Source organism: Anser brachyrhynchus, assembly GCF_964034855.1.
Source record: "Anser brachyrhynchus genome assembly, chromosome: Z".
In the NCBI taxonomy this organism is placed as follows: Eukaryota; Metazoa; Chordata; class Aves; order Anseriformes; family Anatidae; genus Anser; species Anser brachyrhynchus.
Window position 1 is genome coordinate 46,145,701 of NC_137697.1, and position 22,104 is coordinate 46,167,804.

Below are 22,104 nucleotides of genomic sequence, written 5' to 3' on the forward strand. Positions count from 1 at the left end.
ACACCAAATTCCCCACCTTCTGGTTATAAACGGACTAAAACTGGACCATACCTGCAGACATCAAGAAAAAAAGGTACACATATTATATATGGATGATTCGAGGAGAGATGATTACTGTACTAATGGTATCATAGGTAAAATGAGTTTTTAATAAAACACATTTTCTTATGTTAAAAGCAGACGGCAGGTTTTTAAAAAAATCAAAAACACCAATGAAAAATTACCATATTCTGAATTGCAGCTGAGCAACATTTTAAAGGCTACTTCCCACACAAAGCTGAAAAAAATGAAAGGGAAAAAAAAAGGAAAAAAAAAAAGAAATCCGGGAACTAAAATACCAGTTCCTTCCCCAGCTAAAAATATTACTGATTTTAGCGGAACACTACTATTGACTTTGTAAACTTACTGTAAACTTACTTTGTAAACTTGAGTTACTTGGAGGAAAAGGATACAATTAACAGTAACCATAAAAAACAAGAGATTATAAAAATGTAGAGGAAACAAATGCTACTCTACTAAGACCACTAAGTCACAATTAGAAGAACCAAAGAATATCTCATGTTTTATACCATGAGGGAGAAGTTGTTCAACTCAACCCAAGAGTAGCACAAGCGCATTGCTTGTTTTCATTTAAGAATACTTCTGAATAATCAGTGGATGTATGACTGAGGGCAATATACTCAAGAACAAATAATAAAACAGCTCTAGCTTAAAGATACTTGTGCATTACCCATTAAGATAAATAAGGAATTGACATCCCTTGGCTAATCTAAGTTCTTACTGCTCAGACTTCAAAATAATAGTATCAATCTGAGTTTAAGGAATGGTATGTACTTGTGTTTACACAAAACTACAAGTTCAGACATTTTACACCTTCACTTTTTCAAAGAAATAAGCAGTTATGCAAACTTTGCTCTAAAGATACATATTACTGCACATATCTTCAGAGAAGCAAAAAAAAAAAAAAATCAAAATCACTGTACTGGAACAATAGTTGCTTTGACTAACATTCTGCTCATGTTTTCCAGCATACTACCAGTTTACCTTTACTGTTGATAATGAACTAATGAAGGTCACACAGGTTATCTTTTGATCTAATTAGTCACTTCTTAAACATTTCTGTTTCTGTAGTGCTTTTTCAATACAGGCTATGTAAAGACCAGAACAGTATGATAGATTTTGTACAGAAAAAAAAAAAAAGCAAAAAGCAAACAGAAGTACTGTGTATCTAGACACGTACTCCATACACAGTCTACTTACACAAGTGCTAAAGATCAAGAGTAATTCAGGAATTGCACATCAGCCGTATCATGATATAGTCACATCTCTTTCTACATAGTGTTAACTAAGGATGTTCGTGAGGTCAGTTCTGAACTGTTTCTGCTCTTTGCTTCTGTTTTTCAAATAACATGTTAAAGTTGGATTAACTTTGAAATCCAATTCATTATGCTCCCCAAAATAATTCTTGTTCAATGCCCTAAAGAAAACTCAGGCTGCTCCTGTAAAAGGGATGGTTGCACAGAACTGCAGGACATGCAAATCTTTCTGTAACACACAAACCCACACTGATTTCCAGTCAGCCTTTATGTCTGAAAACAAAAGCGATTCAATAGAAAACAATTCCTGTTTTTAAAGTGAAGTCAATTATGTTCAGACAATGTAACTGAGAAGTGACAGTAAGAACACGTGTAGGATTCCACTTAGGATGCAAAAACATACTACAGGAATTTGTGCAAGCAAGTTCCTTTTAAAACAGTTTCTAAAGAAAAGGAAGCAGAGAGCTCATGCCTATTGCTTTTGAAAATGTTTTGGCATATAACCCTTCCAGTACACTCAGCCAGAAAATTACACACAATGCCCGGTATTTCCAAAATGTTAGGGACATGGGTTAACTACACTAGAAATTAAGCAAAGAACTAAGCAAAGAACTTGCATATAAATTAGGTAAGTGACGTGTTCTCCTTCTGCTACGCTAAAAAAAAAAAATTGGTCAGCTCCGAAGATAACTGAATGAAGACCATCGGTTTAATTTAACTTGTTGGTCATTATTGTTTATGGCAACATTTATGATGACCACATCTCTGCCATTAAGGTAAAATGAATGTTTAAAGAAGCCTGCAGCACCTTTGGTACCAGTAGTAACTCTTAGAATGTAACAAAACTCAAGTGTTTGTTTCCTACAGTAACTATCACCTATTTCAGCTCACACAGTTCTTCAGTCTTGAACAGCCGTAACACAAGACTCTAATCTGCAGTTAGACAGACTAAACCTGGTGGCTACCACCAGTACAGGTTAAACAATACTTGCTCCTAAATCAACTCTTTTTTACAACATCTGCCTACACAGCATCCACACTGCTACACAAAAATGTAAGTGAAACTTTCTTTGACTAGTTTAACTTTTTGTACTAGGATGCTGCTTAATGTTTACAGTGAAAGACAAAATGAAAAAAAAAATCTACCCTCCTCTTTATTTCTGTGTCTTAACTTGATACGCTCTAAAAAAATCTCTAAAAATTTAAGTAAGTAGTAAGGAGCGTGTGGGTTTGTCTAGAAATTTCCTATCTACCAAAGTAAGCATAAGTGAGCTGCAGAAATTTCTTCTGTTTTTATGCTGTTTATTCCACTAAGAAACAAAGACATTTAAACCGTCAAAGAAAAGTGAACTAAATGTAAGTATACAGAGACATTCACTCCTCAGCCCACAGAGAGGCAGGTAAATTCATCTAGTGTAAATGTATCAAGTATAGACTTTGAAAATACTGTCAAAGCTAAAACAAGCAAATTATAAAGGCAGCCATTTTATCAGCCGTTTTATCAGACCTGCTCAATGGGAAGCAAAGGTAAAAAGAAAAGCATATGCATATTTACGTCCACTGTTTTACCCATGCCACTGCAAACTGAATAGTTAGAAGAGAAATTATGGGAAAAAAAAAGGAATGGTAAGGATCTTCCTCTTACACAATAAAAATATATGAAGTGAAATATTCTTCAGTAAAGAATTCTCGATGCTGGTTCTAAGATATTAACTTCAATTCTTAAAGAAGCGTACTTCGATTATAACTTTAACAATGACAGATACAGAAGAGAATGTCAATATCTGCTAATCCGTCATTTGTTTCTGCTGCACCAAAATAATGTCTACATTAAAAAAACACTCCACTTACCAAGTGCACTTATAGCATCCTCAAAAAGATTTGATCGAGATGTATCACCTGTTGTACTGTAAGATGAAGACAAGTGCAATGGTAATTACAAAACTTTGGAAAACTTCCTATTTTTCAAAAATAGCAGCAGCAGCTGTAACTCTAAGTGGCCCCTTTTGTTTTTTCTTTAAAAAAACAACCAAAGAAAAAAAAAACAGGCTTTCCAAAGATCTCTCTCTTGGACTTATAGTGAGACAAGGTTTTGCAAACTTACAATACTACCATTTTTAATACTTAAAGACCAACCTCCCCCCTCTATTCCCCAATATTTTGGCTCTTACCCATCTGTTCAGGGATTAGCCATCTGTTTGCTTGAATACTTCAAAGGGTGGGAGAACACTGTGGATTTTTCAAAAGTACACAGCAGTCTCGTTAACTGCTTCCCCTTAGTCACTGGTGTAATTCAGTCTGACCTCAATGAGTACCCAAGAAGGTCAGCGGGAAGCATTAATTAAAATCTCAGTATCCCACTTTTCCAATAAAATAAACTGCTAATATTTGCAATCATTCTTTTTCAGGTTATCAAAGTAGTTATGTTACAGGATAAAAGACTCACCAAGGAGCACAGATGCACAACAGAAGGCTGAGGAACCCCAATAGCCTAGTCAGAGCCAAGGGAGCCCCTGTCCTGGCTCCTGACAGGGCTACAAGCTGAAGCTGATCAGCCCCATGGACTGAGGGTGACACCCTCAACGGGTCAGTAGGAGAGGAGAGGCTCTCCAGGTCTCCTTACAGACCCAGGGCATTGCTACTTACAGCATGATGGGACACACGGATTGCCAGGAAAAGGGTTTGGAGATTGTGCAAGACTTATTATGGATTATCTAGGAGAAGAGCAAAAGGCAGGGGAAGGGAAGTATCAAGGCACTCTGTGGATGAGAACTATGTGGGGAAAAAAAGAGGGAAGAAAGGATTAAAAATGGTCAGTCACATGTAAACAGCACTTGACTGGCCATGCCCTGCATCTGATCACCAGTCTGTTCTACCTCCTAATTAAACTCTATTTTTAACATTTTTTCATGATTAGGAGTGTCTGTCCTTGGTGCATGTGTGTGTACGGAGGTCTAAATGCCAGTCACTGAAGAAGGAGCTACAGGGGCCCACATGCCTGGGATGTTGGCAACTGAAGAGACTGAAGTGCATGCGTACTGTGTGGATGCCTATGCACATCTGTGTGCATTCACCAGTGAATGTCAAGCCCGATAAGCTGGTGAGCCGGCTAAGAAGCTTGAGAGCTAGGTATGGAAGGGCTGCGACTCAGAGTCAGCTGCTGAAGGGCCTGTAATGTCCAGGGGTCAGCTACAGGTACAGTCACAGGCCTCAACCAGCCAGCGGAGAGATCTATTTGTTCATGTCTTTATGCATGAGGCAACTGGGCAACCAGGCGATCTAGAGACCAGCTACATGGTATAACACATGTCTACAGACAGTTCCTGCATGGACACACCATGCACACATGTGCATGTGTACATGTGTACAAAGTGAGCATGAATATCAGCAGCTGGACTTAGGTTGCAGACCTCAGGTGGTTGCATGCAAAAATACTAACTGGGGAGGCTGGGAGATCTAGGGTCCAGCTACTGGAATAGACTGAGGCCAGTTACTGGATGGATTCGTATTCTACATATGTATGCATGCATGTATTTTCCACTAGTGAGCTCCACCCTTGAGCAGCCAGATGGGAACAGTATACCTCTACTGGGACTACGTGCTTGATCTTGATACTTCATGGACCTGGGGACATGGAGCTGCAGCAGCCTCACATCTATCAGGCTACCAGAGCTGGCAACTCCTAACAACAGCTAGTGAGAGATCATCAGATTAACCTGAATCAGTCTGCAGAAGATGCCATTAAAAATCTGACAAGGCACATAGATGCATTTTTTTGGTGAGAAAAAAATCATTCTAGCTAGAATGCTTAACGAGTATCTATCGCCAGTAAGACTTACGACAACTAAAAAAGATCAAAGGCAAAAGAAGACACCAGCTTGCCCAGCCAAGGGTCAAAAAAAAACTTCACCAGTGTAGGTAATTTAACTTCTAAAGCAAATCAAAAACAAAAAGTAGTCAGAAAAATCCAGAGAGGTGATAACTACAGTGTATTTGTCAGATTACTCTGTTGCTTTCTTTTTTATCTTTACACTGAGACTGCCTTACCGCATGCAGGTTTTACAACACTGCGGTCTCTACATGAAAGATCTGGAAAGGTGTTCCAGTTCTAAAGATTTAATTTAATCTTTGAACCCACTGAACAAACTGAGCAGCAAAAATCCCACTTGTTAACATTAAAACTTTTAAGTTATTCTATTGACAACTGAGGTTTCATTTGTATCCCACATTAAAAAGATGTCCATTTCTCAGAATTACAAAATTAAACCAACAGTTAATATATTTAGTGTAAGAAATCTGTGCTGAGATTTTCAAGATACTTGCCAATTGCAAATTTTGTTTCCTCATCACCAAATCAAATAAATATTTGATGGTATTTAAATACCACCATTTCAAAAATTAATGTCTTGTGCAATAGCACTCACATAAATAATATACAAATAATTGCAAGCCAGTGTATGAAAAATGAAGACCTGATGTTATGCAGTAATTCGAGGGCCACTAGGTTATAGTTAACAACATTTTTATCCCATGCAATGCTTAAGCAATTTTAGGTGAGCAAAGCCAGAAGTATAGGACAGGAACGTAACCTCTAACTCACACTTGATTTTCTTGAATGTTGAGAATTGAGGTTAAAAGCTATTCCAACTCCCACAACTATCTGCAGATGGGCCAAGTATTGTTCAGAATGAATGAGTTTGTGGATTTAATATATTACATGATCAAGAGCAATACTATAGCCTACATTTTAGAAGAAAAAGCTCTTTCCAAAAATTAAGACTCCTACAGCAACACAGAACTTAGTAGCATGGTTCAAAGCTAACCAGTATGATTGAAAACACAGCCAGAGGTCTATGAACAAGACAGGACACACTTCTTTTAAGAGCTTTGCTAACAGTAGCTCCCCACACTGGGGAGTATCAATCTGAAAGAAAATCTGGGCCACAGTAACTCTGAAATGCCTAAAGGGAGCATAAGCCCTGTGTCATTAAACTCCCCACTCCACAGATTTAGTCAAAAGTCCACATTCCCACACAAAAAGGTACAAGGGGAAAGGGGTACACACTACAGTCAGTAATATTGTACTTTAGTCAGAGACTGGAGTTAAAAAGAAAAAAATATGCAGAACAGAAAAAATGACTGGACTAACACTGCAATGGAAAATTCAACTTAAAGCCAAAACTAGAAGCAACAGAAATGGACACAGAAGCCAAACTGAAAGCTCATTCATACCTGTCATTTGGTGATGGGCTGACAGCAGCTGGTGCCTCAGGTGGTTTTTCTGCTGGCTTCTCGTCTTTAGGAGTACTCACAGGTGCAGACTCACAAGCAACTGCAGCTGGTGCTGGAGTGGTAGGGACAGGAGCTGGCACAGGAGCAGCTACAGGGGTTGGTGCAGGGACTGGTGTGGGAGCTGCACTTGTCAAGCTGACAGTGGCAGTAGAATTTGACTGCTGAGTTGCTGTTGCTGCTGCTTTGGGCTATTGGAGGACAACAGAATTCAGACACAGCACAAAACTCCTAAACCAATGCTTTCTATAGTCAATACATTGATTAAGTTCTGTTAAGACCATTTGTGCTTGACATTGCTGCCTCAACAAGTATAACGTTAAAATATTCCAACATATCAACTATAGTGCCCCTTATTGTGTTTAAACAGGCAACTGGTAGTGCCACCCAAGTGCTTACTCAGATACCTAAGTATTCACACTGTTTGCATATGATGTGAAATGCAAAGATAAGGTCTAAATATTTATAGACTGCAATACTCCAAATATGAAAACAATATTGTGTTTTATAAAAGTGCATTTTCAGATGAAACTAAAACAGTTGTCAAGAGACTCTGGCAAGTGTAACAAGCGTAAGGTTTTCTCACCACTCACATTTGGAAAGAAGTGATAAAGGTAGAAATCACTTTTCATTGTAAATACTATTTTCTGAAACATGAGATGGTAAGAATTAAGGCTAACAGATTTAAACTGAACTTGAAACAAGTTTTACTTATGCTGTCTTTACATTTAAAGCATTACATAACATTTCACATGCTTGACTTCAGTAGTGACCACCAAAAATACAGCAGAATCAAGGGTTACTAGATCTACAGCAACAAATTTAGATTTGCAAAAGCTCACATATAACTGTGATTTAATCTTCATGCCTCACTACTGCAAATATGTAATAATCATACTAGATATAAATGATTGCAGCCCCTGGCTAAGTTATGGAATTAAGCTTTTGAAAACTGTATCAACTGTAGTCCCTTACCTACAAATACCCTTATGGACTGACACGGCTGAGCCACACTCCTGCCTAACCAAGAGGAACCGTTGAACTTTAGCGTAACACAACTACTTATTCAAGACAAATCACTTGCAGATAATGTTTTCTTAAACTAGGAAAAATGTATTTCCTCCTTATGTCTGAAAGGAGAGTTTGAGAATGAATAGCTTCCAACAGGGCAGACATGGTAAACATGATTTTAACAAGTATTCATAGAAAAAAAAAGAAAAAAAGCTCAAATGTAAATAGTTCTGAGTATCCGAAAAGGTTTGCAGTTGTGCTTATGCAACAGACAACTCTTGCACAGAACAGATTCAAAAGTAGGAAAAATGAACTTAAAGACTTAACAAAAGGACCACAATACTGAAGAACTGTCCAAGTCCAAAATACAGGTCCTTTGATATGACAAGGTATTGGATTTAGCAATTTTTCATGGGATCTTTGTTTCTTATGCTATAAATAAAATGAAAGATGAACTCTGAAATCTTATCAATACCTCTTTGCTTCCACTGATAAATGCCTCTTCTCCCAGCAAACCAGACTAGAACATTTGTTTGCTCAGGAACAGTGCAACAATAGTTGCATTCAAATTGAGAAGATAATGAGCCAGCACTGGACAGGAGTGAAGTGTTTTCACTTCACAGGAACATGGGTTTTCTTTGTTAGGAAGAAGACCTCTAACTCCAAAATTAACTTCGTATCTCAAGACTTAGATGAAGCCAGTTTTATTCAAATTCCAAATGTCTGGAATGCCTAGAAAATCAGTAGCTTGAGTAGAAATGCTTCAAATATGTGTCAGAATCATTCACTTCAATTTGCCATTGAGGTCCTTCAAAACTCCAAGATTTTTTGACATATGTTTTCTGTTAAGCCACTAGGTTTAAGCTGCTGAAAAGCAACAGGGCGAGACTGAAAGAAGTTCTGTACATTCAGTTTAGGAACAATCTAGCTTCCAGTCTTCCTTTTAAGCAAATCCCTGGAGGGATATCCCAGAGACAAGGAAGAAGGAATAGCAAAATCAAAGTCTGTCAGTGGAAAATATTTTCTTCAGTATAAACATTCAGAACAGAGCAGCAACAACAATCAACTTGGTTGCACAAGGTCTGAGAAGTAGTATTTCAAATCTATTCACACAGTCATTTTACTGCTGACCAAAATTCTCAGATAACCACTATCCATTGGTTTCAAGGCATGTATAATCAATCACTCATCATAATGAAAAAAAAAAAGTGAATGCAATTCTGTTTTCAAAAATAAAGATTACTCACTTTTGTCACCATAACCACCACAAAGTTCTTCTCATCTATTTTGTATTCTTTAAGAGCAGTATCATCATTAAGAATTTTACCTGGCAAATAAATCAGATGCAAGTTCGTAACAGGTCATTCAACAGATTGTTATATGAGCTTGGTTTTCCCTTATAAAAACACACTTCCAAAAACACAGAAAAACAAGTCTTACGCAGGCTTATGAACACTAATAACTGTACAAAGTCTTCTGGCCATTAAGTTTTGGCAGTATAGCTCCTACTAATTTTCCTCCTATGATGTCCCCATACTAGTTAGATGGGAGACAGTCTTTCTATTTTGGTAGAAAGCCTGACACTTGCTCAAAGTGTTGAATATGCTTCAAGTCATTTAAAACATAAGTGTAAAATCTAGCTTTATTTAACTTTTAACACAGAGATACAAGTAATGCAAAGGAAAGATTTTAGCATACAATAAGCTGAACTGAGTAACTTATGCCTGCTTATACACTCTAGACATAATGAGAAAATTCCTGTCTGTTCTCTTCTGTTAGCACTTAAATTTAGAGAACTATTTATGGTTCCCTGCCACAGTGTAAGTTTATCTACTTGAGATAAGTTCGTGACTTCACAACTTTAAAAATGTATTCTTGAAAGAAGGCTAAAGCATTTGAAAAAGCTATGACTGTTCCACATCCTGCTACTTTGATAGAAGGATGAAAGACAATGATCAGATAAAACTACAAATCTTTTCTTCTTATACTACCACTTCTTATGCTTTATAAACAGAGATGGCACTGTGGCTATTTACCTCACTTCTACAAGAACTTAAGAATATATTAAACCACACAGGCATTTTGTAGAATAAGTTACTTCAAAGGAAATCCCACAAATCATAAAATAAAGTCTGTACCGCACTGAGTTTTAGAGCAGCTTATTCTACTACAAAGTTTTCAGAAAATATTTTATAGTTTTAATTGATTCATTTTCTGAGGAAGATTCCAAATTTTCCGAATTGATTCATTTTCCAAAGAAGTGCCAAAGATCACTTCCCATTTCAAGATTAAAATACACACCTTCAAAACCATCCTCAGTCATGGTGGAATATATCATTTAACTTTAACGAGTAGGAGACATCCTTATACTGATGATTGCAAGGAAAACAAGAAATGTACACAAATATTATGGCACTTACAACACAAATTAGGTGGTACTGTCCTAGTCCCCAGTGGTTTTATCTTGGCCTTTCAGGTCAAATAATCAAGAATGTATTATGTATACTGTAGTAGTAATAATGCATGTAGCAGGTGGTGTGGCATCTGACTCACAACCTACACAGGCTTATTTCCACTTTTCTGCTGTATAAGCACTTTGGGGAAGGAGCTTGCACAACACATATTTGCAGACATCCTATCTTCTCTGGACACGCTGCTCTCAGGGTTTCTAGACTGATATAGATGACAACACAAGAGATTACTAATCACTGCTGACTAGCAGTAACTTTTTTTTTCTTTCTTTTTTTTTTTTAATAAGAAACCATTTTAGTTAAAAATGGGGTATTTCTTATCAGGTTCAGCTGGGATATCACTTTACCAAAGTACGAAACTTCTGAAGTTCATTTTAATCCATGTAAAAATATCACCATTGCACCCCTGTTGTATCTCTTGTCCAAGATAAAAAATAAAATTCATCTTTGAGGAGCAAAGACAGGGTTCTGAAAATATGAGAGAACCATTACTAAGAGTACACTTCAATTTTAAATCTTGTTTTTTATATTTTCTACTGCTTGTGGATTATACAATGCTGCAGATGAATTCTGGCTTTTGAAAATATGCAAACCACATTGTATTATCTTACGCAATCCCTGATTTTTTTTTAATCACAAAATACTAACAATGTCATACAATTATATATATCACATGAGGCCTTCTACCTTGTTCATGTGTCTTTATTATATATGTGACTGTCACGCTCACGTTCTTGATGTGCATTCTCTTCACTCAAGGCCAAGGGTCAAAATTTGCTAAGAAACATAGTTGTAGGAAGCCCTTCAAACAAGTAGAGACTCTGGACTCATCTTATGATTTTCATCTTTCTACCATGATGAGTGTCTTTATCTTACTAAAAGTGGAAAGCCAGTACTGCTTACAAAGCAGAAAGCTGGAAAAGTAGACCACCAAAATTTCTTTCAACCGTGACTTGAGAGGAAAAAGCAGTAGAAGCGTGAGTCGTGGGATGGAATGTTGATATGAAGTGAAAACAAAATCCGTCTCTACGTATTAGTAACAGAACAGACCAGTCAGGTAGAAGATGACAGAAAAATATTACCACAAAATTTCACCAATTATGTGAATTATATATATATATTATATTATATATATATTATATATATATATTATTATGTATTAGTACAAACCTAGTAATTTCATGTCTCTATCTGACATTAGCCTGCTTTTTGCTATTACATAATACATGTTTTTAGTGACAATTTAGAAGTATTACAAATTGCAGAAACAAAGGTACTTGTAATTAAAAGACATGGGTTTGGTAGTGGGTGTCTGTTGTCAATCTACAAGAAATAATCTATTAAACTGTCTGAGGTACAGGGAGGAATGCTTCAGGTATATACACAAAATAAACTGAATAAAAGAAAAGAGTTAACCCATAACAGAAAATGCTATCTGCTTAAATATGTTTTTTTTACAGCACCCAAGACTAAAACTGTTAGTGTATTATGCTATGAGAGCACAAATAACAACAGAAACACAGAATTAAAACCCCAACAAATCTGATATAAGATTGAGAGCTCCCCTTGACAATGAGGTTTGTTGCTGGTTTTCTTTTTGATTAAACTTGTTTGCCTTTCAGAATTTAACATATTTAGAAGATTTAACATTCAAATCAAAGTCAAAGAAGAACAGAAAAAATATGGTAGGTTCAGATACAACATCTTGAAAATATCTATTACCTGCATAAATTAGTTTTTGGCCAGCTACTGGAAAAGCATCTTTCCCCCTTTCTGATTCAATCTTCTCTTTCAGCGCCTTTACCTAAAGCACAGAAACAGTCTTGTTGAAAAAAAAAATTGCTTTACAACAAAAACTTTAAGTACACTTTGTTCTTAAGCTTTTACTACTAAATAGTAGTTTTCAGTCATATATTGATTATTCACTTGAAGTACATCAGTCTTTCAAAGATGTCAGCACAAAGCTTCCCAGTGCAATATGTACCCTCCACAAATACTCTAATTCAAATACAAAGATGAGAGACAACTCATTTATCCATTAAAATTCTTAAGTACAAGTCTATGACAGTAAGAAGTTGAGAAATCTGGGCAGAAAATACTTTTATCTTCTGACCCACTTCTCTTCCCTGTTCTTTCTCTGAATGTAGCGGTACACATACTATGCACAGCTAGAACTAATCTTTATCATAACGACTCTTCATGGAATGTCTGCTTTATTTAGTTAGTTAGTTAGTCAGTTTGTAAGGTCACCATGACATTTGATTTATCTTGCTGGAATCACATGAAACCTCGATAAGCAACAACTTGTGCAAATTGTCCGGTTGTTCATTTTACAGACATTGTTTTCAATTATTTCTCCTTCCCAGTAATACGTGGAGCTTTGCCTAACAAATTTAAGCCTACCCCAAAATCATTTTGCCCTATTTACTTGTTTATGCAGACCACTGCCATACAGCCTACACCTTCAGAGCACTGCAAACAATAGCTCAAATGACACATTTTTAGCTGTGATCAACCAGGGGGCCTGTGTTCTCCACAAAGACCTTGTAACAACATCCTGAGGAGACAAAGGTTGTTCTTGTAGAAGAGCGTCTGTAGCAACACATTTGAAATCGTATTTTAATACCTATATCAAAACATTTATTGTTGCTTCTTGACAGACAGACGCTGCCAATCTATTATGAACTTAGTGATCCAAACTAACTCCACCTTCTAGAGCTTTCTTTTTCCTGCATATTCATAAGCTTTTTTTCATGCAATGCTTTGCTGTTGATAATGTATCTAGCAATTCCACCAGCTAAGCATGAGAAAATGTATTTGTCCTGTCAGCTGAGCTGGACTGGGAATTATTTGTATCACAGGTAGCTTCAGTACTATCATTGCTCTTAATTTTTAAAGCAGTAGCTCACTACTAGGGTGGCTTACATAGTAAATACACTGAAACAACATTTTAAGATGTTAAATGATAAGTATTTACTGAGACTCAAAAAGGCCAGCTTTTCAGCACAATTAAAACCTGTCATCCACTCGACATGCCAGCCGTATTTCCTGGTTTCCTATCATTCCTCTGTAAATAATGTAAATAACCTGTTTTATTTCTTCTTTTCCTTCATTGGTCTCCTCTCTTCTTCTCCCTCTTCCTCTCAGATTTTACTTCTGAAGTTTATTAATGGGTTAATTCTTTCACATTTTGGGTGTTTGGTCCAACAGAGATTGACAAAACTCGAACACTGACAAGAAGCTGCATCTTTTCAACAGTAACAAGAAAATAAGAGCTTGCTTGCTTTACTATACTTCTTAACCCATCAAATGAGACCTGCAGAATATAAACCATTCTGTAATCCTGCACCTAGGTGATACAGGTGACTGAACCACTAGCCACAGAAGGATACAGAACACAAGCTAGACATTTGCTTTTCTACAGCAAAACAGCAGCTCACTGCTATCCATTAGTATTCAAGAAGGTCAAAGCATTAACTACTGTAATACTACTGATTTGCTGATAGCATCACCATTCTCTTGCACTTACTTGTACAAAAGTAGTTCTGTCCCTGGACTTAGATTTGTTTAATGGCTTAAGAAGATCATTTCCTTGAAAACTAAAAATATAAGTTGTGAATTCGTTCCCAATTGTTATTTAAAGCTGACAGTCACTCACCTTACAACACAACAATCTGCTTAGGCTGTGGATAAGCAATCAAGCATCTTTTCTAAATATTTTAAAGTATTAGGTTTTTTAGGCAATGCCAGTTAAGTTTCCTGCTCCCATCAGGGAAAACTATCTCCAAAACCATGCTGAAGACATGTTGTTTTAAATGCCTACGTTTTAACATAGTGCTTAACTATTCAAGTATTTAGGTACTTTTACGAATGACTCAAAGATGATATCTCAAAGCATTTCACTCAGTCACTATGTCTGCTACGGATATATAACAAATATTGTAATGTGATCAGCAAGTACTATGTATTTTGACAGAGAAAACTAAGGCTTTTTTCAAGTCCTCTGCACTCTATCAAGCTACTGTTTTCAGATGTCTCCTGGCTTTCTGGAAGTTTTTATTATTATTAATGTCGTGGCTATGGTCAGGACAAACTAAACACATTAACACACAATAATTGCACTGTGTTAAGGAGTTTGGGTATTTATTGCCTTTGTGAAATAGTGACAGTTAATACAACTAACAATACAAAGTTATACGCAAGCAGTTACCACTGCTTCCCCTTTGCTGTCTGACAGGAGTGGGGCTGTCAGTGGTCAGAAGGAGCAGAGCACTGAGTACGGTGATGCCACCTGCACGAGGTTGGAGTGTGGTTAACTCCAGCTGTGCAAGCTTAGCCTCAAGCATCCCTAGAGGTCCTCCACAGCCAGCTCTCACAGAATCACAGTGGTACACTGGGTAGGACAAAACAACGTGTTTGCTCCCCAAGTACAGAGGCACTCTGGCTAGAACCTGCCAATACAGTGGCTATGACTGGCTTCTTACAGGAATTAAAAAAAAAAAAAAGAAAAAAGAAAAAAGAAAAAAAGAAAGAAATCGAAGAGAGAAGGCTGTTACTGTTTCCAGTACAGGTCTCCTGTATTTTCTGTACTTGCTAAATATGTCAATCATTCTAGGAACACATAATATACTAAATTCAAACACGAATTACTTCAGACCTCTGACATTTCTCCAGCTGACAAACAGTTTACACAGACCTAAAACAAATTTAAGCTTAACATAGCTCAACTAATTTACAGTAATTTGCTAACTATATGCATACACACTGCCATTTGCAAAGGCAAGGAACATTAACTTAAGCTTCTCATTTAACTGGACATGCACTCTCGTCTAAAGCAAAACTTTTGCCATGCAAAGATATCTCATGTGGTATGTTGATTCACAGTAACTTGACACATCGTGAGCTCCACATTATAAATTAAGAAATTCTGGAATGTGGTTCAGGTTGTTCCTATTAAATTGGAAATATATACAAGTAACTTCCAGGTGATACATTTCCAAACACGGCAACTGTTTATAGAGAAGAGTAATTTATATAAGGGAAACCCTATTATATCTCAGATGAATTGACTTAAGAGATCATATCTTTTAAACGGAAAAAATAAATGAACTTTTATATTTAAGCCAGCTCCGAACTACCAGCTTGAATCGTAGAGTAATTTGGGTTGGATGGGACCTTTAAGGATCATCTAGTCAAAACTCCTGCCACAGGCAGGAATATCTTCCATTAGATCAGGCAGCCCAAAGGCCCATCCAACCTGACTCTGAACAATTCTAGTGATAGGGTGTCCACAACCTCTCTGGGCTACTGCCCACTGTCCTGTTCCAGAGTCTCATCACCCTCATAGTGAAATGTTTCTTCCTTATGTCCAGTCTAAATCTACCCTCTTTCAGTTTAAAACTCTTACCCCTTGTCCTGTTGCTACAGGCCCGGGTAAAAACTCTTTCTCAGTCTTTGTTAGAAGCCTTTAAGTATTGAAAGGCTGCAACAAGGTGTCCCTGGAGCCTTCTCTTCTCCATGCTGAAGAAAACCAACCCTCTCCACCTTTATTCACAGAAGAGGTGCTCCACTACTGTGAATGTTTTCACGGCCCTCCTCTGGACCCACACCAACATGAATTGTTTTCAGTGATGCTCAGTGCCAAGACAAGACACAAGTGGCACAAACCAAAACACAGGAGTTTCCCTCTGAACATCAGGAAGGAATTTACTGTTGGGTGGTGGAGTATACCTCCTTGGAGATCTTCAAAAGCTGCCTGGACATGGTCCTGGGCAACCTGCTCTGGATGTCCCTGCTTGAGCAGGGTGGTTGGACCAGATGACCTCCAGAGACACGTTCCAACCTTAAGCATTCTTTGAATTGATGCTTATTATTAAAGATGTTTTCATAAAATATGGATTCTCTTTATTCTGCAGCACTGTGACTGCTGTATAGTCCCAGGAGAGGTGCTCTGGGGATCCCAGCACAAGAAGGACCACAAAGATATCAAGGGTCTAGAGCACTTCTCCTTCTGAAGACAGGCTGAGGGAGCCAGGGTTGTTCAGCCTGGAGAAAAGAAGGTTCCAGGGAAACCAGAACTGGCTGGGTGGAAAATGGACTGTGAGCAGCTCTGAGAAGAACCTGGGGGTGTTAGTTGACGAGACGCTCAACATGAAGCATTTAAGGCCAGGCTGCACGGGGCTTTGAAAAACATGGCCTAGTGGAAGGTGTCCCTGCCCATGGCAGAGGGTTGGAATTAGATAATCTTTAGGGTCCCTTCCAATCCAAACCATTCTATGAGTCCATGATTCTATGTTCCAGTCCCTTGATCATAGCGGTAGCCCTGCACTGGACTCTCCAGTGTGTCCAGGTCTCTCTTGTACTGGGGGGCCCACAACTGGACACAGTACTACAGGTGTGGCCTCACCATTGCTGAGTAGAGGGGGAGGGTCTCCTCTCTTGTCCTACTGTCCGTACTTTGCCTAATGCAGCCAAGAAAAACGATAGCTTTCTTAGTGGCAAGGGCACATTGCTGACTCATGCTCAACTTGGTGCCCAGCAGTTCCCCCAGGTCCATTTATGCAGAGCTGCTTTCCAGCTGGGTGACCCCCAGCATGTCCTGGTGCCTGGGACTGTTCCTACCCAGGGGCAGGACTGCAATTCTCCATGTTGAACTGCACGAGATTCAGCCAGACAGGCCATTTCTCCCGCCTGTTAAGGTCCCTCTGGATGGCTATGAGGCCCTCTAGTGAGTCAGCTACCTCCCCAAGCTTTGTGTCATCAATGAATTTACTGACGGTGCACTCCATCCCATCATCCAGGTTGTTAATGAAGATGCTAAACAAGACTGACCCAGTACTGACCCTTAGGGTACTCCACCTGTTACTGGCCTACATCTACACTTTGCACCACTGACTACAAGCTGCTGGTACTGGCCCTTCAGCCAGTTTTTGAACCACCTCAGTGTGCTTATCCAGCCCGCACCTCCAACAGCTTCTCTACGAGGGACAGTGTAAAAGGCCTTACTGAAGCCCAGGTAGGCAACATCCATTGCCTCCCGCCCATCTATCACATTGGTGATTTCATTACAGAAGCTTGTCGGGTTAGTCCATGTTCTGGTTTAACTCTAGCAGGCAGCTCAGTGCCACACAGCTGCTCGCTCACTCTCCCAGGTTGGATGAGGGAGAGAATCAGAAAGGTGAAACTGCAATAACTCATGGCTTGAGAAAAAGACAGTTTACTAGGTAAAGCAAAAGCCACATGTGCAAGCAAAGCAAAACAAATAATTCACTTGCTGCTTCCCATCGGCAGGCAGGTGTTTGGCCACCTGCAAGCGAAGCAGGGCTCATCAAGCGTAGCAGTTTCTTGGGAAGACAAACACCATCAGTATAAACAACCCCCCCTTCCTCCTTCTATACCCCAGCTTTTACTGCTGAGCACGGCACCACATGGCATGGGACATCACTTTGCCAACTTGGGCCAGCTGTACTGGCTGTGTCACCTACCAATTTCTTCTCGTGCACCCTCAGCCTCCTCGCTGGCAGGAAAGCATGAGAAGCAGAAAAATCCTTGGCTCTGTGTAAGCACTGCTCTGCAACACCTAAAACCAGCAGCATGTTATCACCACTGTTTTCATTCACAAACCAAAACACAGCATCATCTGAGCCTCTATAAAGAAAATTAACTCTGTCCCAACCAAAACCATGACAGTTAGTCATGAATTCCCCTTGGTGAATCCATGCTGACTGGTCTTGATTTTCTGCTCCTTCATGTGCCTGAAATTGTTTCCAGAATTAGTTGTTCCATCACCTTGCCAGGGATCAAGGTATGGCTAAACAACCAGTAGTTCCCTGGGTCCTCTCTCTCACACTTTCTGAAGATAGGGCAAGGCATTTGCTTTCCTCCAGTCTTCAGGCACTTCTCCCAGTTACTGTGATCAAGTAGTTACAGAAAGCAGCCTCACAATCACATCTGCCAGCTCCTTCAGCACTCATGGGTGCAACCCATCAGGGCCCATGGTCTTAGGAATGGTCAGTCTGCCCAAATATTCCCTGGCCTTGAGTACCATGATAACATTGCCTGTCTGCACTGCAAGCAGCATGGAGTACCTTGGCCTTTGCACTGCCCCAGGTAAACAGGTCTCCTGTTTCCTTCAGGAGAGGGCCCATATTTTCCCTAGTGTTCCTTCTGTCACTGAGGTACTTGCAGAAGCCTTTCTTGTTGCCCCTGATGTCCTTGGCCAGATTAAATTCCATCTGGGCTTTAGCTTTCCTAACTTGATCCCTGGCTGTTCAGACAATGGGTCTGTATTCCTCCCAGGCTACAAGTCCTTGCTTCCACTCTCTGTAGTTTCCTTCTTGTGTCTTGAGTTTGGCCAGGAGCTCCTTGTTCATCCATGCAGGCCTCCTGGTATTTTTACCTGACTTCCTCTTTGTGACAATGCATCACTCCTTGCAGGTGATCCCTGAATGTTAGACAGCTTTCTTGGGCCCCTTTCCCCTCCAGGGCTTTATCTCATGGTACTCTACCAAATAGACACTTTAAGAAAAAAAAAGAAAAAATAAAAAAACAGTGCTCTTAATGGTGAAAGTCCCCCATGAGGGGTAGTGAATGTGAGGCTGCTCCTGTTTGTCTGTAGAGGGTCTTGTGCACCATCTCCCATTCTTCCTGGTCAGGTGGCCTGTAGCAGACCCCCACTATAATATCACCTAGCCCTGTCTTCCCTCTAACGCTAACCCATGAACATCTGGTCATCCATCCCCAGGTAGGGCTCCATGCAATCCATCTGGTCACTGACAACATCATCTCATCTCCTCAGCCTGTCCTTCCTAAAGATCAGCTACCTTTCCATTACAACACTTAGTCGTGGGAGCCATCCCACCACATCTCCATGATGCCCGTAAGACCACACACAGCCCTGCAAGCAGACACGCTTCTCTAATTCATCTTGTTTATTCCCCGTACCGTGTGTGTTACTATACAGGCACTTACTTAAGAGTAAGGGTGAAAAGGGTGCCTGACACTCCTTTATCAGAGGGCAGCGGCAGCACATGCCCCTGGCATCCTAGCTCAAGGGCTGGCTATTCACACTTGTCAGAAGCCCCTGAGCTTGTCAGAGGCCACTAGAGGTTCCCTGGGCTCACACCTTTACTGGTCTCCCTCACCTTTGTCCTGGCCTAACAGCAGCAGGCACCCTCAAGTTCCTCAGAGGGCTGCCAGGCTTTCCTCGGTGTTCCTGGACCTTGAGCCCAGAAGGTCCTGAAGTTTCCTGACATTTCCCAAAGCAGAGCCAAAGATTGTAGCACCCGTTGGCTGCTTCTGGGAGCTGCGCTGGAAACCGTACCCTAAAGATCTGGAAACAGAACACTTTTACACTATGATAGCCAATCTACAAATGATCTCATTTTTTTTCCCGCCCCCTATGAATTTCAGATGTGTGACTATCCCTACTAGTCAGAGAATACTGAACACAATGCCCTTAAGAATAGCTGCCTTGCAATCTGTTTAATTAAGAGTCACAGCTGATGAACTCCTAACTGCAAAACAGGTCTTCCAAAGAAATACCAGTCCCTGAGTGCATCCCAGATGGGCGTCCTAAAAACAGGTTACGTGAAACTGATAGTGCTAAGATGCCCAGCTGTTCCCTACGGTTATTTTAGCCAGCTAACTAAGTGGGACATGCTGGGTTCCTTCTAGGCAAGTATTTCACATAACTCAAGTGTACTGAACAAACTCACTCCCTTCTCTCTCACACACCAATTTCAACTTCTCTTACTTTATACACTATGTCAAAACGGACAAGGAAAAATCAGGTGAGATAAAATCACATTTCTTAATTTCCAATAAAAAAGCCACCAGTATACTTGTCATTTTTAACTACATAGCCAAAATAAAACTTCAGAATTTCTTGAGATCAATAGAGAAACTGGATATAGAACCAAAATGGACACCTTCCTGCATCAAGTCATATACTCCCCTCCTTCCACACCACAATCTTCATCAGGAATCCAATCCACAGATTAGTGGATCTAAAGACAAGTAAGGATTTTTTGCTATCTCTTGCACTACAGGGTTGCTACGAAGTTTCTTCTGATGTTCAAAACACCTTTTTGCTGATTTCCAGCCCAAATTAATTCACTGACTATTAATACTCTTCTGTTTCTATGCCAGTGTTACAATTTAAGCATGAATAACCCTTCCACCTCCCTTGGTGCGTACCACTGTAGTTAGCACTACCAAACCCTCCTCCCAGCTCATAACCTAAGCCAGCCTGGGCCCTTTAGCTTACTTTCACTTAATAGTCTCAGTCTTCCGCACCATCACAGCACCTCTTTGCTGTACCAGTGGAAATTCATTCCTCCTGGGAATGGGTGGCCAGCAAACATGTAGAACAGTGACACTGCTACTCTTGCAGGAAATTCCAGGATTTATAAGCTTGAGGGCTTCATCTTTGGGACAGACATTTCCAAACAACAGGCCCTCCAATCAGATAGCCAAGCACAAGCTTTGAGTCCCTTAATTCCATCATGTTTCTATTGCTTTTGTACTCGTGTATTACTCTTATCAAATTAATAAAAATACTATAAATAGATGGATCCCAAAACTAACTCCTAGAGACCTTCACCACCCACCTGCCTACAATTCAACTGTTTCGAGAAGGAACTTGAACAGAGGGGGGGTCTTTGCAATTCTGCTACCAATCTTCACCTGTTCTGCAATAGACTAACAAGTTTATCCCGGACTGGAGAAACAGTCACCTTTTAGACATGGTCAAAAGCTTTCAGTCCAAAGGGCTTTGCTCTTCTCCCCAGCTCCTGAGCTAAGACATGTGGAGGCTCCTCTCAACACTTCTGTTTAGAGATTGGGCTAACGTTCCCAAGTTTTCCCTCCCACTGAAAACACATATACCGCATGCTGCACTGCCATATGGATGCTGCTCAACCAGTTGAGGATAACGTTGTTGTATCCAACAATAATCCAGATAATGAAGCAACAAACTCATCTGTGTCACAAATTTTAAAACCCTTAAACTCCATGATCACACATTAATGGCAAACACCTTGCCTGTTATTGAAATGTCCAGGGCATAAGATGCTTCATATCTAGTAACTAAAAGTTTTATAGTAGCTTCGTTGATAAGACCACATCTGGTCCTAACTTTTCCTATGAATAATAAAAGCAGGTTTTGTTGTTGCAAACCTACACTTACAGAAATCTCTCATATGTTTTTCCTTAACGGGACATTCAATAGTCAGGAAACCACCCTGAGAGTTGCAAGAACAGATTACTGCCCTGCATTGGGTTCCAGAGGTATAACAGATGCAGTAATTGAGAAGGACCATAGGAGAGGAAGAGTCCTGTGAATCTGTTCAATTCATCTTTTAATGACTGGTTGAAAAAAAAAAAATAGTATGTACTCAAGAAAAAAGGCACTTAAAGAATTATGTCAATATTTTAAAACGGCCTCACAGGCAATATAAAGTATTCATAAACTACCATATTTGCCATTCGCATGTGTGATGTTACAGCCTGTATACAAGGAAAGCATGGCCTAGTAGATGAATAGCCTGGAACTGGCAAAGTAAAAATCCAAATTTAGCTTTGCCACTTACTTCCTAAGCAATTACCTCTGCCTTTCTAATTTCCTTTCCAAAACTGTGTTCATTTACACCTAGCTGAAGTTTATCAGTAGAGTAGTTGCTGTTACGCACTGCCTGGAGATCAACAAAATGAATTTCTGATCTCAAAGTTGGCCTCTAGGCACTTCTATCCTGCATTTCAAAATTGACTTCAACACTTTAAAAAAAGGAGTCATTAGGGTCACGATTCTGATGCTAAATGATGACTGAAATGTCTGTACACATGAAGTTTTGTAGTGATACATGAATAGATTTCAACATAAAGCTGAGCTTTAAGCAACAGAAAAAATGCTCAGCTGTCAGTACATTGCAAAAACAGTAGAAAGATGTGGCTTTTGACAGCTCTCAGTGCTCCCTATGAACTCACAGGGGCTTGCCTTAAGGAGAAAACTTACATTC

General features: G+C 39.5%; 1 protein-coding gene across 3 annotated transcripts in view; it reads right to left on the bottom strand.

Annotated features, from left to right (window-relative positions):
* Positions 1–22,104, bottom strand: part of RAD23B (RAD23 homolog B, nucleotide excision repair protein) — a 41,712-nt gene that overhangs the window by 12,535 nt on the left and 7,073 nt on the right. For 2 of the 3 annotated variants that reach the window (XM_080574844.1, XM_080574845.1), the window contains exons 2-5: positions 11,810–11,891; positions 8,864–8,943; positions 6,549–6,796; positions 3,168–3,223 (exon numbers count right to left, since the gene is read on the bottom strand). In XM_080574844.1, the coding sequence (XP_080430970.1) occupies positions 3,168–3,223; positions 6,549–6,796; positions 8,864–8,943; positions 11,810–11,891 (466 nt within the window). Of the gene's footprint in view, positions 1–3,167; positions 3,224–6,548; positions 6,797–8,863; positions 8,944–10,036; positions 10,290–11,809; positions 11,892–22,104 lie in introns of all 3 variants that reach the window. The other variant, XM_080574846.1, reaches the window with a different exon arrangement.